Below are 11,851 nucleotides of genomic sequence, written 5' to 3' on the forward strand. Positions count from 1 at the left end.
GCTTGTGATACTCGGCAACTTTAGGTAAGTATTTCTCAGCTGGGCTGATGAAGGAATCACTCCACCCTTTGATACACTCAGTCCGAAGTATTTATGTAACTTTTGGTTGTCCAATTTTTCAAGAGAGATATTTGCGCTTTACGGTTTTCAGTGGACTTTTGCAACATGGAAGTCACTGTTTTTTGTTTCTTTGCAAGTAAAGCAGCCGCAGTACTGCCCTGGATTTCTGGTTCTCTTTCGGTGAATATTTGAATCTAAGTCCTGTCAACAGCCAATTCTCGGTAGCGATCTACAGTAACGCTGCAGGATGTACAGAAGAGCTTACCTCCGTCGCTGTGTAAACTCCTGCTGAATACTGCTTTACATGATCTGCTGTAGACACATTTTTAGCCTTTTTAGAGACTATGTGCATGGTGAATAGGACACGCAGGCACACAGCAGAGCTGTACAGTTTCCTTAATGTGATATTTTTGGGTATGAAATACAAATAAGAATTATTAAATGTATTTGTATTTCTTAAGAATATTGTAAAAATCAGGGTATTGGGCTAATTTCACGATTTCCGCGCTGCCCGTGAAATCGCGATTTACACAGGGCCTTAATCATAGCAATGTTTACTATGTTTGTTTTGTTTTTTAAGAATTATTAAATACTTTTTTTTGTTTTGTGTTCACCTTATTAAGGCGTGTGGGCAAGTCTCCGATCCAGCAGCCGCTTCAGTCATCAGCTTCCCACTGTTGAAGTTGGTTCAAGGTTAGCAAGCAAAGACACTGCCCAGCCTGTCGGTAGCGAAACCCTGCAGGCTCAGCTGCTCAAACAGCAAGCTGCGCTCTACATATTCGGGGAGAAGTCCCACCTGAAGGTGAGAATCAGTTTACACCAAGAGTGGAAAAGAAGAAAAATGTAAAAAGCTGAAACTGAGATTACACCAAAATATATTAACCAAAAGGTGCTGGACTTGGATTCGATGCATTTGCAAGTATTACATGCATTTATAAACTTTAACAAGGAATATAAAACTCATTCAGTTTCACTCCCAACCATCCCAGTTGCCAGGTTTCTTTTTGTAGGTTTAGTGGTCTTCAGATTACTTGGCTAAGTGTAAATGTGATACTAGAAAAGTGTTTTTTTGGCTGAGACTGTAATAAAAAGCCTTGTCAAGGTGTTATATTGTGTGGTTCCTGGCTTAACAGATGTCATTGCTGAAATGTTGCCACTTTTAAAAGAAAGATGTTCTGTGGCCATTACAAAACTGGCACTGTTGCTTTATCCTTTAATTTAGCTATTCACCTGGAAAATACCTGACACTTTTAATCCTTCACGTAACTAGAACAGTGATGAATACTGTAGGTAAGCATACTTGGGTCCTTATGTGCCAAAGTGAACTTACTAAGACAACTCCCCTTTCCTTTTTTTTTTTTAAGAAAATGATCTAATATTTCCAGAACCAGTCTTACCTCACTATTGTATTATTTTTCTTTTTAAGGGATTCAAATTTGACCTGACGATGAACTGCGAACTTGTGCCTGTGGAGTGCGTCGATGTAAGGCAGGTGAAAGCCAGTTTCAAAAAGCTGATGCGCTCCTGCGTTCCCAGCTCCATCCCCTCAGGCAATGAGGTCACTTTCCTAAAGAACTTGGAGGAATCCGAATGGATACAGCAGGTAACCTGTCCCTCGTACAGTGCTGTCACTCAGGGCAGGGGAAACTGTCAGTCTCGATCTGTCAAACTGCCAGATAGTTCAAATGCATACAGCATTGAGGTTTTGATATTTTTTCAACTCTTTAATTTTAAGTGTTATACCATAATGTCATGCTGTTCCACCCGCCCTCTCTGTTCTAAACTCCACAGCTTCACAAGATAATGCAGCTTGCTCTGATCCTTGCAGAGTTACTGGATAGTGGCTCTTCAGTAATGGTCAGCTTGGAAGATGGCTGGGACATTTCCACCCAGGTAATCTGTGCTTAAGTGTTTTTATAATGGCCCGATTTCAATTGGCTTAGTAATGGTAAGCAATGAACACAAGGTGGGTTAATTTGACATTTAGGAAGTTTATTGCATAAACTTACACTCTGTCCCCAAATGTTTTTTTTTGTTTTTGTTTTTTTTTCTAGAACAAGGATAATTCAAACTTTAACAATCCTATTAATTTTTTTTTTTTCACTCGTCCTGACATTTTAAAAATATAAATTTTATGATTTAATGGTATATTGAAATGGAATTACACTGACAAATGTGATGCATCTGAATTTGGCACATTTTAAAGAACTGCATGGGGTTTTTTTTGTTTTTTTTTCTCTAACAAATTGAAGACTAATTAAGGGAAACATAACAAGTCTTAGACTTTTTGAAAAAAAATGTAAACTACATTTCAGAAACTATTTCTCTATTTCATTATCTAATAAAGGAGGTCAAATACAGGATTAATAAGTATAATTCAATGATAAAGAAGAACATTAGGACCTGGTCAGAGGTTTCTTTGGGTATATGTAATATTTAAGGGGCGTGGTTGCAATAAAAACCTGGGCTGGAATATCACCTACCCCTGGAGCAGGTGGGGAAGTTACTTTAAGATTCTCAGATTTTACAGGTTTTTTAAAAGTGTCATTACTGCCATCTGCTGGTTGAACAATGGTAACACACTCAGCTTGCACAGTATGTTGTTGTTATTGTTATTATCCAAAACAACTTACAGAGACTAGCGGGTGAACTACACATCACAACTGCTGCTGCAGAGTCACTTAAAATAGGACTTTTACATCTCATCCGAAGGACCGAGCACAAGGAGGTTAAGTGACTTGCTCAGGGTCACACACAGTGAGTCAGTGGCTGAGCTGGGATTGAACCAGGAACCTACTGGTAACCACCAAGCCTGCCTTTGTGTTCCTGTTACTTCTGAAATAAGGACAGCATACAGATAATACAGTACTGAGGCACCATCCCCGTATTAGTGAACATTCACCATGTTTAAGCTGTGGTATTTAGACGTGTGATCCAAATACATAAACCAGAGGTATTAATAACTGCTTGTGGGCACGCTGTGGTATAACTGAGTATCATGCTTTCTATATGTCCTTCTAATCGGGAATTAACATGCTGGGAACTAAACATTAACAAGTGGTTTCTCAGACACTGGATTAGAACCAGTCTTGGGACTTCATAATGCTAACTTGCATTAAACATTTTCTTAAGCTAAGTAGATCATTAATCAAGCATTTTAACTGAAGCTTACAGTAGTTTACCAAGTTGTTTAGTTACGAGGTAATGAGACATACTTGCACATTTGTGTTTCATTGTCTCCTATACTCTGTTTTCAGGTTGTGTCCCTAGTGCAGCTGCTCAGTGATCCATTCTACAGAAAAATGGAAGGCTTTCAGATACTGATCGAGAAGGAATGGCTGTCCTTTGGTCACAAGTTCAGCCAGCGCAGTAACCTGACTCCCAGCAGCCAGGGCAGTGGCTTCACTCCCCTCTTTATGCAGTTCCTGGACTGCGTGCACCAGGCAAGCTCCTATTATAGATTGCAGATACGTTGTGGTCCGTAATGAAGTCCACGCATGCTTGAAGTGTTAGGGAACAGCACCCCCACGACAGCAATGACTTGTTTTCTTGAATGACTCCAATATTTAAATTCACATTTGGACTTTGAAATAGTAACTAGTGTTTTAAGGAGTAGTAGATGATTTTTTCTTTAAGCTACTAAATCCACAACTCCTATTAAACTCAATTCCCACAAACCACTGCAGCTTCTTTTAAACAAGTACTGGTTTGTGGAGCTCGGAACTGTCGTTGCCATTCTGGAACAGAACAGACTCTTATTTGGGGTAGATTTTTGAACAGTTAACCCGAATTTCAGAATAATTTCAACATCGCACGGCTATGATAAGTAAGACAATAAAAAATAAACCGTTTCTAAAGAGACAGGGCTTAACAAAAGGAAATGCAAAAACTCAGAATCTGTTTTGAGAGCTTTGTACCATCCATCTCCAAAAATGAATTCCACACACTTACATCAACACTTAGTTTCTTCATTTGTCTTTTGCAATCTGAATTGAGTGCCAAGATGACCCAGACTTGGTCACGGTTCTGAAGTGCGGTAAACAAAGCAAATTAATTTCAGATTCTTAAAATAGAACTGCATCAGCACACAAAAAGCTGCTGTTTTTGCCAAGATGTCCAGGTGGCAGTTAGGCACAAGTGAAGACTATCCAAACTATCCACTGCAGCTGATACTGCCTGCCTCGTCGCTGGCTTGTGCCTGAGATTTTAGGGCTTCTATGATGATGTCACAAACCTTTGCACCTTTTTTTTTTAAATGTTTATATTATATCTGATTTTGGACTAGTATAACCCTTCTATATTAGACTTTGGAATGATTTTGGAATAACTTTTGGGGGAAAAAAAACATTGTTGTATGCAGGGTAAAACAGCAAGAGAAAACACATACTTTATTATGAACAGCAACTTTACTTGAGCCAAGGCAGTTTCATGCAAATGTTATTCACAGCATAAGTCAAACAGCTGTACGTGTTTAATTTCGTGTCATGTAAATTCATTCTTTTTTTCTGTTGAATTTCAATAACTATTGGGAAAATAAATCATTGTGTTGGGGGCTTATTTTCATGTCTTATTAAATATATGTAAGCTGTTTGTCTTTGGCCTTTATTTCAGTTTTGTAACATACATTTTCATTCAAATTTATTATATAATTTTTTTAGATTCACAACCTATATCCCATGGAGTTTGAGTTTAATCAGTACTACCTGAAGTTCCTGGCCTACCATTATGTCTCAAACCGCTTTAAAACATTTCTGCTGGACTCCGACTATGAACGACTGGAACATGGTAAGATTTGGGGATTCTGGAGGGAGGGTCAAATTGGCCTTGGTGCTTCCACGGGTGTGGGAGGCAAAACTGGCAAGGACAGTTTCTCCTCCTCACGCTACAGCGGACTCTACCGGACAGGCACCCAGTGAACTCAGGCAGACACCTGCAGGGCTGGCCTTTGTCCTTCAAGTCTCTCTAGTTCCTGGGTGAAGAAGGGAAAGTTGACTTGGTTATAGGATTGGAGGATGCCCACTGAACCTTCAATTCCCCTGAACTGTGAGGGGGAAATATAATTGGACATTCTAAATTGTGAAGAATATCAGGGGGAAAATAATAAAAAAATAAATAATAAAAGAACATGATAAGGTTAGGCTAAGGTTGTGGCAATAGGATTATTACAGTAGTTCAGTAATATTTGGTAAGATGCTTAATTTAGGTGTGCCAAGCTATTGTATGTATGGACTCGTGTTTCAAACAAACAACGGATTGTGGTTTTCCACAGTCCCGAATCAGATGCTGTCCGTCTCACAAGGACCACTTAAAACCTAAATGTGGATGAGTGAAACACTATTGCTTGAATGCTGGTACACAAACGCAAATTTAAAAAGAAAAAAAACCTCTGTGGTATCTTATTGTACTAAACAGCAATGTCGTTGTGTTACTAACATTACTATCGTTTTTTCTTCATAAAAGGAACATTGTTTGAGGACAAAGGGGACAAGCAGGCCAAGAAGGGGGTCTGTATTTGGGAGTGCATTAACAGGATGCATAAGAGAAGCCCTGTATTCTTTAACTATCTCTATGGACCCACAGAATCAGAGGTATGAAATAGGGGGGGGGGGGGGGGGGGGGGGGGGGGCTTGGGTCGGCCAGGGTGTCCTCGGCTCACCGCGTACCAGCGACACCTGTAGTCTGGCCATGAGCTGCCCAGTGCTGCGTTGTCCTCCGACACTGTAGCTTTGGGATGACTGCATGGCGGGCTTGCAGAGTGAAAAGAAGCGGTCGGCTGACCTCAGAGCACACCATCTGTTCGTCTTCGCCGCTTCCGAGTCAGCGCAGGGGTGGTAGCGGTGAGCTGAGCCTAAAATACAATTGGATATTTCAAATTGGGAGAAAAACAGGGTCAAATTAAAAAATTAAAAAATTTGTTTGTACCTGCTTTTTGAAAAACTGTATACATATGTGCTGTGTCCCTTTTAACCCTTTTTAAAATATGTAATATATAAGGCATGTTGCCCTGGCAATACCATGCTATATGGGGTTAAATAATAGTTGCTGTTTAACTTTTAGTAATTGTTTTTGTGCAAGAAAGTACTATTTGAGTTTACCTCGCTCGGGGACTTCCAGATACACAGGCTCTGGAGGATAGTGTTCAATTGAACTATAAATCATGGTCAACATGTACTCTGAAAATCCCCAGAATATTTCACGCATATTTCTGAGCATATAAATCCGCAACAAAGGCAGGGTAAGCATGCAACCTTCTGTACGTCTCCAGTAGCAAGTTCAGGCTGCCCAAGACACAGGATTCCTTACAGATGTGCTCAGTGTTGCCCATACAATTGCACTGCCGGTCACATGGCTCTAGATGTGTCTGAGAAAATTCTAGTGACCGTTTAAAAGAATGTGATCTAGACAATGCCTTGGCATTCTGCTGAACTAATCAGATGCAAACAAGAAACCACTTGGCAGGTGGAGCACGTGTGACTCGATCATTTGTAGCTGCATCCCTGGAAAAACACGACCTGATGTTATTGTCAAATGCAATTGTGTTATTTTTTCTTTGTTTTATTCTCTCTTTTGCAGCGGGTATTAAAGCCCTGTATAAACATATCAAACCTGAAAAAGTGGGATTATTACACAGGGGAGACGCTGTCCACCGGGCCTTCCTATGACTGGAAAATGGGTCCGACTCGAGCTGAATCGACAGAAGAGTCTGACTGTGTTGTCTCCACAAGCAAGAGGAAGATAGTGTGGCCATGTTACAGCAGTGTCACCAGGGCACAGCCTGATGCAATTACTAAACTCTTAGCAGTAAGTGTGGAAAGAAAGGAATCCAGTGTAGCATCTTTGCATGTACAGAAAATGTCAAATAGCATTACTCTAGTCTTTTGAGGGGCCTGCTTCTACTGTGTGTAATAAGTAAATGTTTCAGTTTGCATCCAATACTTTTCTAGATTTTGACCTGAGTTACCATTTATAATATACTGAGCATCAAAAGAAACTTATCACTTATATGTGGACAAACTCTTGTTTTAGCAGGTGCAGTGACTTTTTAGTGTGCTGGTTTAACAAGTGACATCACAGAGATGCTGCAGAACGGTCATTGACAGTGAGTGTGCCACAGCACGCTGCCCTAGTCCAGCCTCCAACATGCCGATTGCACAAAGGTGCTGCTCTCTTGACAGACGTGGCATATTGTTTTTGTTCTGTGATTTTCTTTATTGCTTTTATTCAAACTTGTAATTCAACAGCTGAAATCACTCCCTACCCAGTGTCCAATTAACTGTCTCACTAATTAAGCACATATGCTTCAGTCATGGTGACTGAAGCGTGTTTTGGTCAAGGATGAATGATCGAGTGATTAAAAAGAAACCAAAACCATTTCATCAATATCCATTTTATATACCTTTTTTTTTCCGAAAGTATATAATTATAATATGTTATAATTGTGATAAGTTTCTTTTGATGCTCTGTATAATAAAGCTTCCAAAATTAGGTCATCTTGCAGCCAGCCCACTGAGAAGAAAATCTGGGTCTTAAAGCAGTGTTCTAGATGATGAAATATAAAACTCACTTCAGGATCACATTTCAAATTTTGGCAATTTCTCTTGACTCCTAGGAAGCATCCACAACCCTCAAACTCATTTAATTAAGCTGTATCTGTACCTGTACCACAAACTACTTTGCATAACCAATGCTGTAAACATAGATGCCGCTTTCATGAAGTTCCTTGGGAATAGCTTACCTGCAGCAGTAGGTGAAAAGGGTGGTACTTTTTAAAGCTTTGATAATACTGAGCAACTTTTGGTTTGCTTTTATTTAGAAGAAACATGCAACAGGAATGGCGCAACATGTGTGACAAGCAACTAGTTCACTTGTAAACTCCCCCTTTCTTCCAAAAAACAGATTCAGCATTGATTAAACAGTGAAGAAAGACACAAGCTGTGCTATGAATGTGCTGCTGCATAGCCCAGTTGTTTTGTATCTGATGGAAATAACGACGTGCTTTTTATTGTACTGTAGGACATCCAAAGGTTAGAGAGTGAATTGAATCAAAGCCCAGAACGATGGCAGGTGACATTAGAAAAAGTAAAGGTCAGCATTAAAGAAGATCTCAAACTGGAAAGCAGTGTAAGTACTAAATTTTGCTCTTTTACAAAAAAAAAAAAAAACCAACAACATCCTACTCCTAATGAACCACTGGTCTGTCCTTTTTACATGTACTAATTAATCCCTAACTTCAAGACTGTGTCTTCTGTGTATACATGTTTTATATAGTGAGATGAGATCTGTCTGTGTCTTCCAGTTGCACAAGCAAACCAGTTCTGCCTCAGGGTTGATACCCACTAACCTGCAGACCTTTCAGAGAAGATCAATGCTACACCTGCCCGACAGCAGCCTTGGAGAGGAGATCAGCCCCACAGCCTCTTCATCCAATGGAGTGAACAGGAGAGCTGCTACACTGTACAATCAGTTCACATCAAAGAATGAGGAAAACAGGTACAGTGTAGACTAACCCTTATTCACTACACCCAGGTCACCCCAGCTCATGTGCAAAGCAAGGACACCTTGACCAGCACAGTAGAACCAAAACACTGCACTTATCTAACTAACCACAAAGTGTAATATGATTTAAATTGTCTCCTTTTGACTATTTATTACTGTGTAGATTTTGACATTTCAAACATTTGTTTTAGGTCATTTGAAGGCATACTCTTCAAAAGAGGTGCTTTGTTGAAAGGATGGAAACCTCGCTGGTTTGTTTTGGACATCACTAAACATCAGGTATGTTGACATGGGGGGGGGGTGTAATATGTCACAGATGAGCGCTAATGCATTCTTGGTGTTGATCTTAGCATAATGCAGGCTTAACAGAACAGAAATCCTGCTCTGAAGATGTAACTGAACAAGTACCTTTGCGCTAGTTTCGACTTTGTTTTTTTATCATAACATTTCCCTCTCTTTGCACTTGCTCTTATGTGTTTGCCATGTATTACCAAGTCCGATTACAGGAAGACTGCTGGCTTTTAGTTCTGGAATCCCAAACAAGTGTTTATTAAAAAAAAGATAACTTTTTTTTTTGTTTCTGAAAATCCCTGCATTACAATAACATTTCCCTTTTATTTTGAAATGTGCAAATTGTTTCAAAATAGTTTCACTGCATTTAAACGGGTCTCTACACCATTTATCTGATGCGCTACAGAAGCTCTCTAACAACACGTTTGTTCTAAATGTGCATCAGTTTTCAAATACCGCAAAGTGTTTTGCATGCTACCGCGAAGTGTTTTTTCAGCCAAAAATAAAATGCATTTTCAGTACTTTAATGTAACTGTTTGTGTTTTATGGTCCCATTGCCGTTTGTGGTACGTAAAGGGGAGACATCGCAACAGGGTGGCCCCTACTTGGAAACCAAAGCTCTAAACCAGCAACACCCTTCTGATTAACCACTTTTTGTTATACAGCTGAGGTACTATGACACGGGAGAAGACACTAACTGCAGGGGACACATAGACCTGGCTGAAGTTGAATCCGTGATTCCTGCAGCTCCTACAACAGGCGCACCCAAGCATGTGAATGAGAAGGCCTTTTTTGATGCAAGTAACTTTGTTGCATGTTAAGACGCTAGGTTTTAATCTGGTTATCTCTTAGTAATTCTTAGCACTAAGTTCTATTCTGAGTAATGTGTTCATACGAGTAACTCTTTAGCACGGCAACAAAGGTAACATGTACAATACAGCAGCAGTACCCACCTTTGCAAACAACTGGAGTACCTGCTGTGTCAGAAGCAGCAAACGCAACCATCTAGGGTTATAATAACCTACATCTTCATACAGGTGTTTTCCATTATGCCTTAAGGAGAAACTGCCACCCAAACCTAAGAGAGAGTCATTTATATTCAACAGAGCCAGAACCTACTGGACATGCATTTACTAGATTTGAATAATGTAGGAAAAAAGAAAAGTGAAATACTATTAAATCTATCCATTTGGTTGGTTGGTTGGTGAATTACATTTATTCATTTATTTTTTATTCTTTTATCATTACAGCTGAAAACAACCAAACGTATGTATAACTTCTGTGCACAAGACGCTCAAATGGCTCAGCAGTGGGTGGACAAGATACAAAACTGCATCTCAGATGCGTAACTCCTGGGGAAACCCCTCCTGTATACTCCAGATGGAAGGAGAAGTAGAGCGCTGTGGCTGTGTTGTGTTGTGTTGGGGGGCGGGGGTTCTAATAATTAATTTATTTTTTTAAACCATTTTTTCTGTGCAAAAAAAAAGTCTGGGACTAATTTTAGAGGATTGCACTGATGACAAAAGATCATCCCCATCTTAAATGTAAGTGTATTGCACTGGCTACAGGATTCTGGGTGACATCTAGAAAAAGCAGGTGGTTAATTAGCTTGCAATTGATGATAATTGCATGTTGTAAATTAATTTAAATTCTACTTCTAAAAATGTAAAACCACCTAAAATACACTAAATAGCAAGACAAATGCTTGCTCTTAAACCTGTGATACACATTCCAGAGCAGACTGAAGCACCTACACAATGGCATTACTTTATAAATATGTACATATTTTACTGCATTTTTTCAGTAAGTTTCATAAAATAAAATTAAAAAAAAACCCTTTTGCACACTAAAAGTTAATGTTTTCCAACTATTTTCTACATGTAGTAACTGATATTGTTAAAGCAAAGTGAATGTTTAAGCCATGGTTAACAGTTGTGTTTTTTTTTTTTTTTTTTTTTTTTTTTTTTTTTTTTTTTTAAATGTGTTGTGTCTTGTAATGTAAATTAAAAATGGATATTCAATGTGTAGCTTGTCTTGGATCTGTTTTTATAAGTGTAAATATCTCTTTTGGAAGCATTTTATACTTTTATACATTTAAGCAGGTCATTTGTATCTAACCTTTAAACAAACAAATCGGATTAACAATGTTCTTGTGTTTAAACATTTTAGTTATTCCATTGCCATTCTGTTTAGTATGAAGGGTTAAGGACCAATTCCCAGATTGCAAAACTATCTCAAAACAAGACATTTCATTTCTGTGTATATCTGTTTGTAAAGTCACCAGTAATCATAAATGTAGCCTAATTCTCTTACTTGTTTTGTGCCTACACTAACTCTCTTTAAATTAATAAATAGATAAATACTTGAACATGCCCCTTTTGCCTTTGTCTATTCCAGTCTGTACTTCATTGAAATGATTTAGGAGTATGAAGACGTTGATCATGGCCATGTGCCAAATCAAGTAAAACAATACAAATGCCTTTGTCGTCACTACTTACCCTAATATCTAATGATTTCCAATATCAGCTGGATACCTGCCCCTCAGTTTGTTATTGGCTGTTTGGTCTTGATGTCATCTATGGTTGTCCATGGCAGCAGGCCCCGCCAGTAAATATGGGGGGAGGGGGGGGAAGCATTGCTTGATCAGCTTATTCCTGGAAGGAAGTGAACCAATGCAGATTGACCAGACAAAAAGAAATTTACTGCAATTTATTCATCTAAAACTTGAGGTCTGTGATAGACCCAAGTGCTTACTGAATCGTTAGGACTGGATTTAACCACTTCCATGCACTCAAACTATAAACCTGCTTTGAGAATTTGAAAATGTGTAAAAATGTGTGTTTAGTCAGTATATTCCACCGCTCGAATTCAGGAATATCCTTCCCCACGTTATTTTAGATTAGTCGGTTTGGCGACGAGTGAAAATTGATATAATTACATTCCACGATGGATTCTAGTAGATGAACCACAACAAAAATAAACCGTCTTCGCCATCCCGAGTCAG

At 39.0% G+C, this 11,851-nt stretch overlaps 1 protein-coding gene across 4 annotated transcripts in view; it reads left to right on the top strand.

Moving 5' to 3' along the window:
* The window catches only part of LOC121294636 (myotubularin-related protein 13-like), a 123,664-nt gene extending 112,313 nt beyond the window's left edge, over positions 1-11,351 (top strand). For all 4 annotated transcript variants that reach the window (XM_041218550.1, XM_041218551.1, XM_041218552.1 and 1 more), the window contains 12 exons: positions 684-862; positions 1,487-1,663; positions 1,852-1,953; positions 3,318-3,503; positions 4,719-4,845; positions 5,521-5,648; positions 6,634-6,861; positions 8,074-8,181; positions 8,357-8,550; positions 8,748-8,835; positions 9,513-9,644; positions 10,098-11,351. In XM_041218550.1, coding sequence (XP_041074484.1) covers positions 684-862; positions 1,487-1,663; positions 1,852-1,953; positions 3,318-3,503; positions 4,719-4,845; positions 5,521-5,648; positions 6,634-6,861; positions 8,074-8,181; positions 8,357-8,550; positions 8,748-8,835; positions 9,513-9,644; positions 10,098-10,196 — 1,748 coding nt within the window. In that variant the 3' untranslated portion in view covers positions 10,197-11,351. The remainder of the gene's footprint in view (positions 1-683; positions 863-1,486; positions 1,664-1,851; positions 1,954-3,317; positions 3,504-4,718; positions 4,846-5,520; positions 5,649-6,633; positions 6,862-8,073; positions 8,182-8,356; positions 8,551-8,747; positions 8,836-9,512; positions 9,645-10,097) is intronic.
* The last annotated feature ends 500 nt before the right edge of the window (positions 11,352-11,851 follow it).

The sequence above is a fragment of the Polyodon spathula genome, chromosome 19 (genome assembly GCF_017654505.1).
Source record: "Polyodon spathula isolate WHYD16114869_AA chromosome 19, ASM1765450v1, whole genome shotgun sequence".
In the NCBI taxonomy this organism is placed as follows: Eukaryota; Metazoa; Chordata; class Actinopteri; order Acipenseriformes; family Polyodontidae; genus Polyodon; species Polyodon spathula.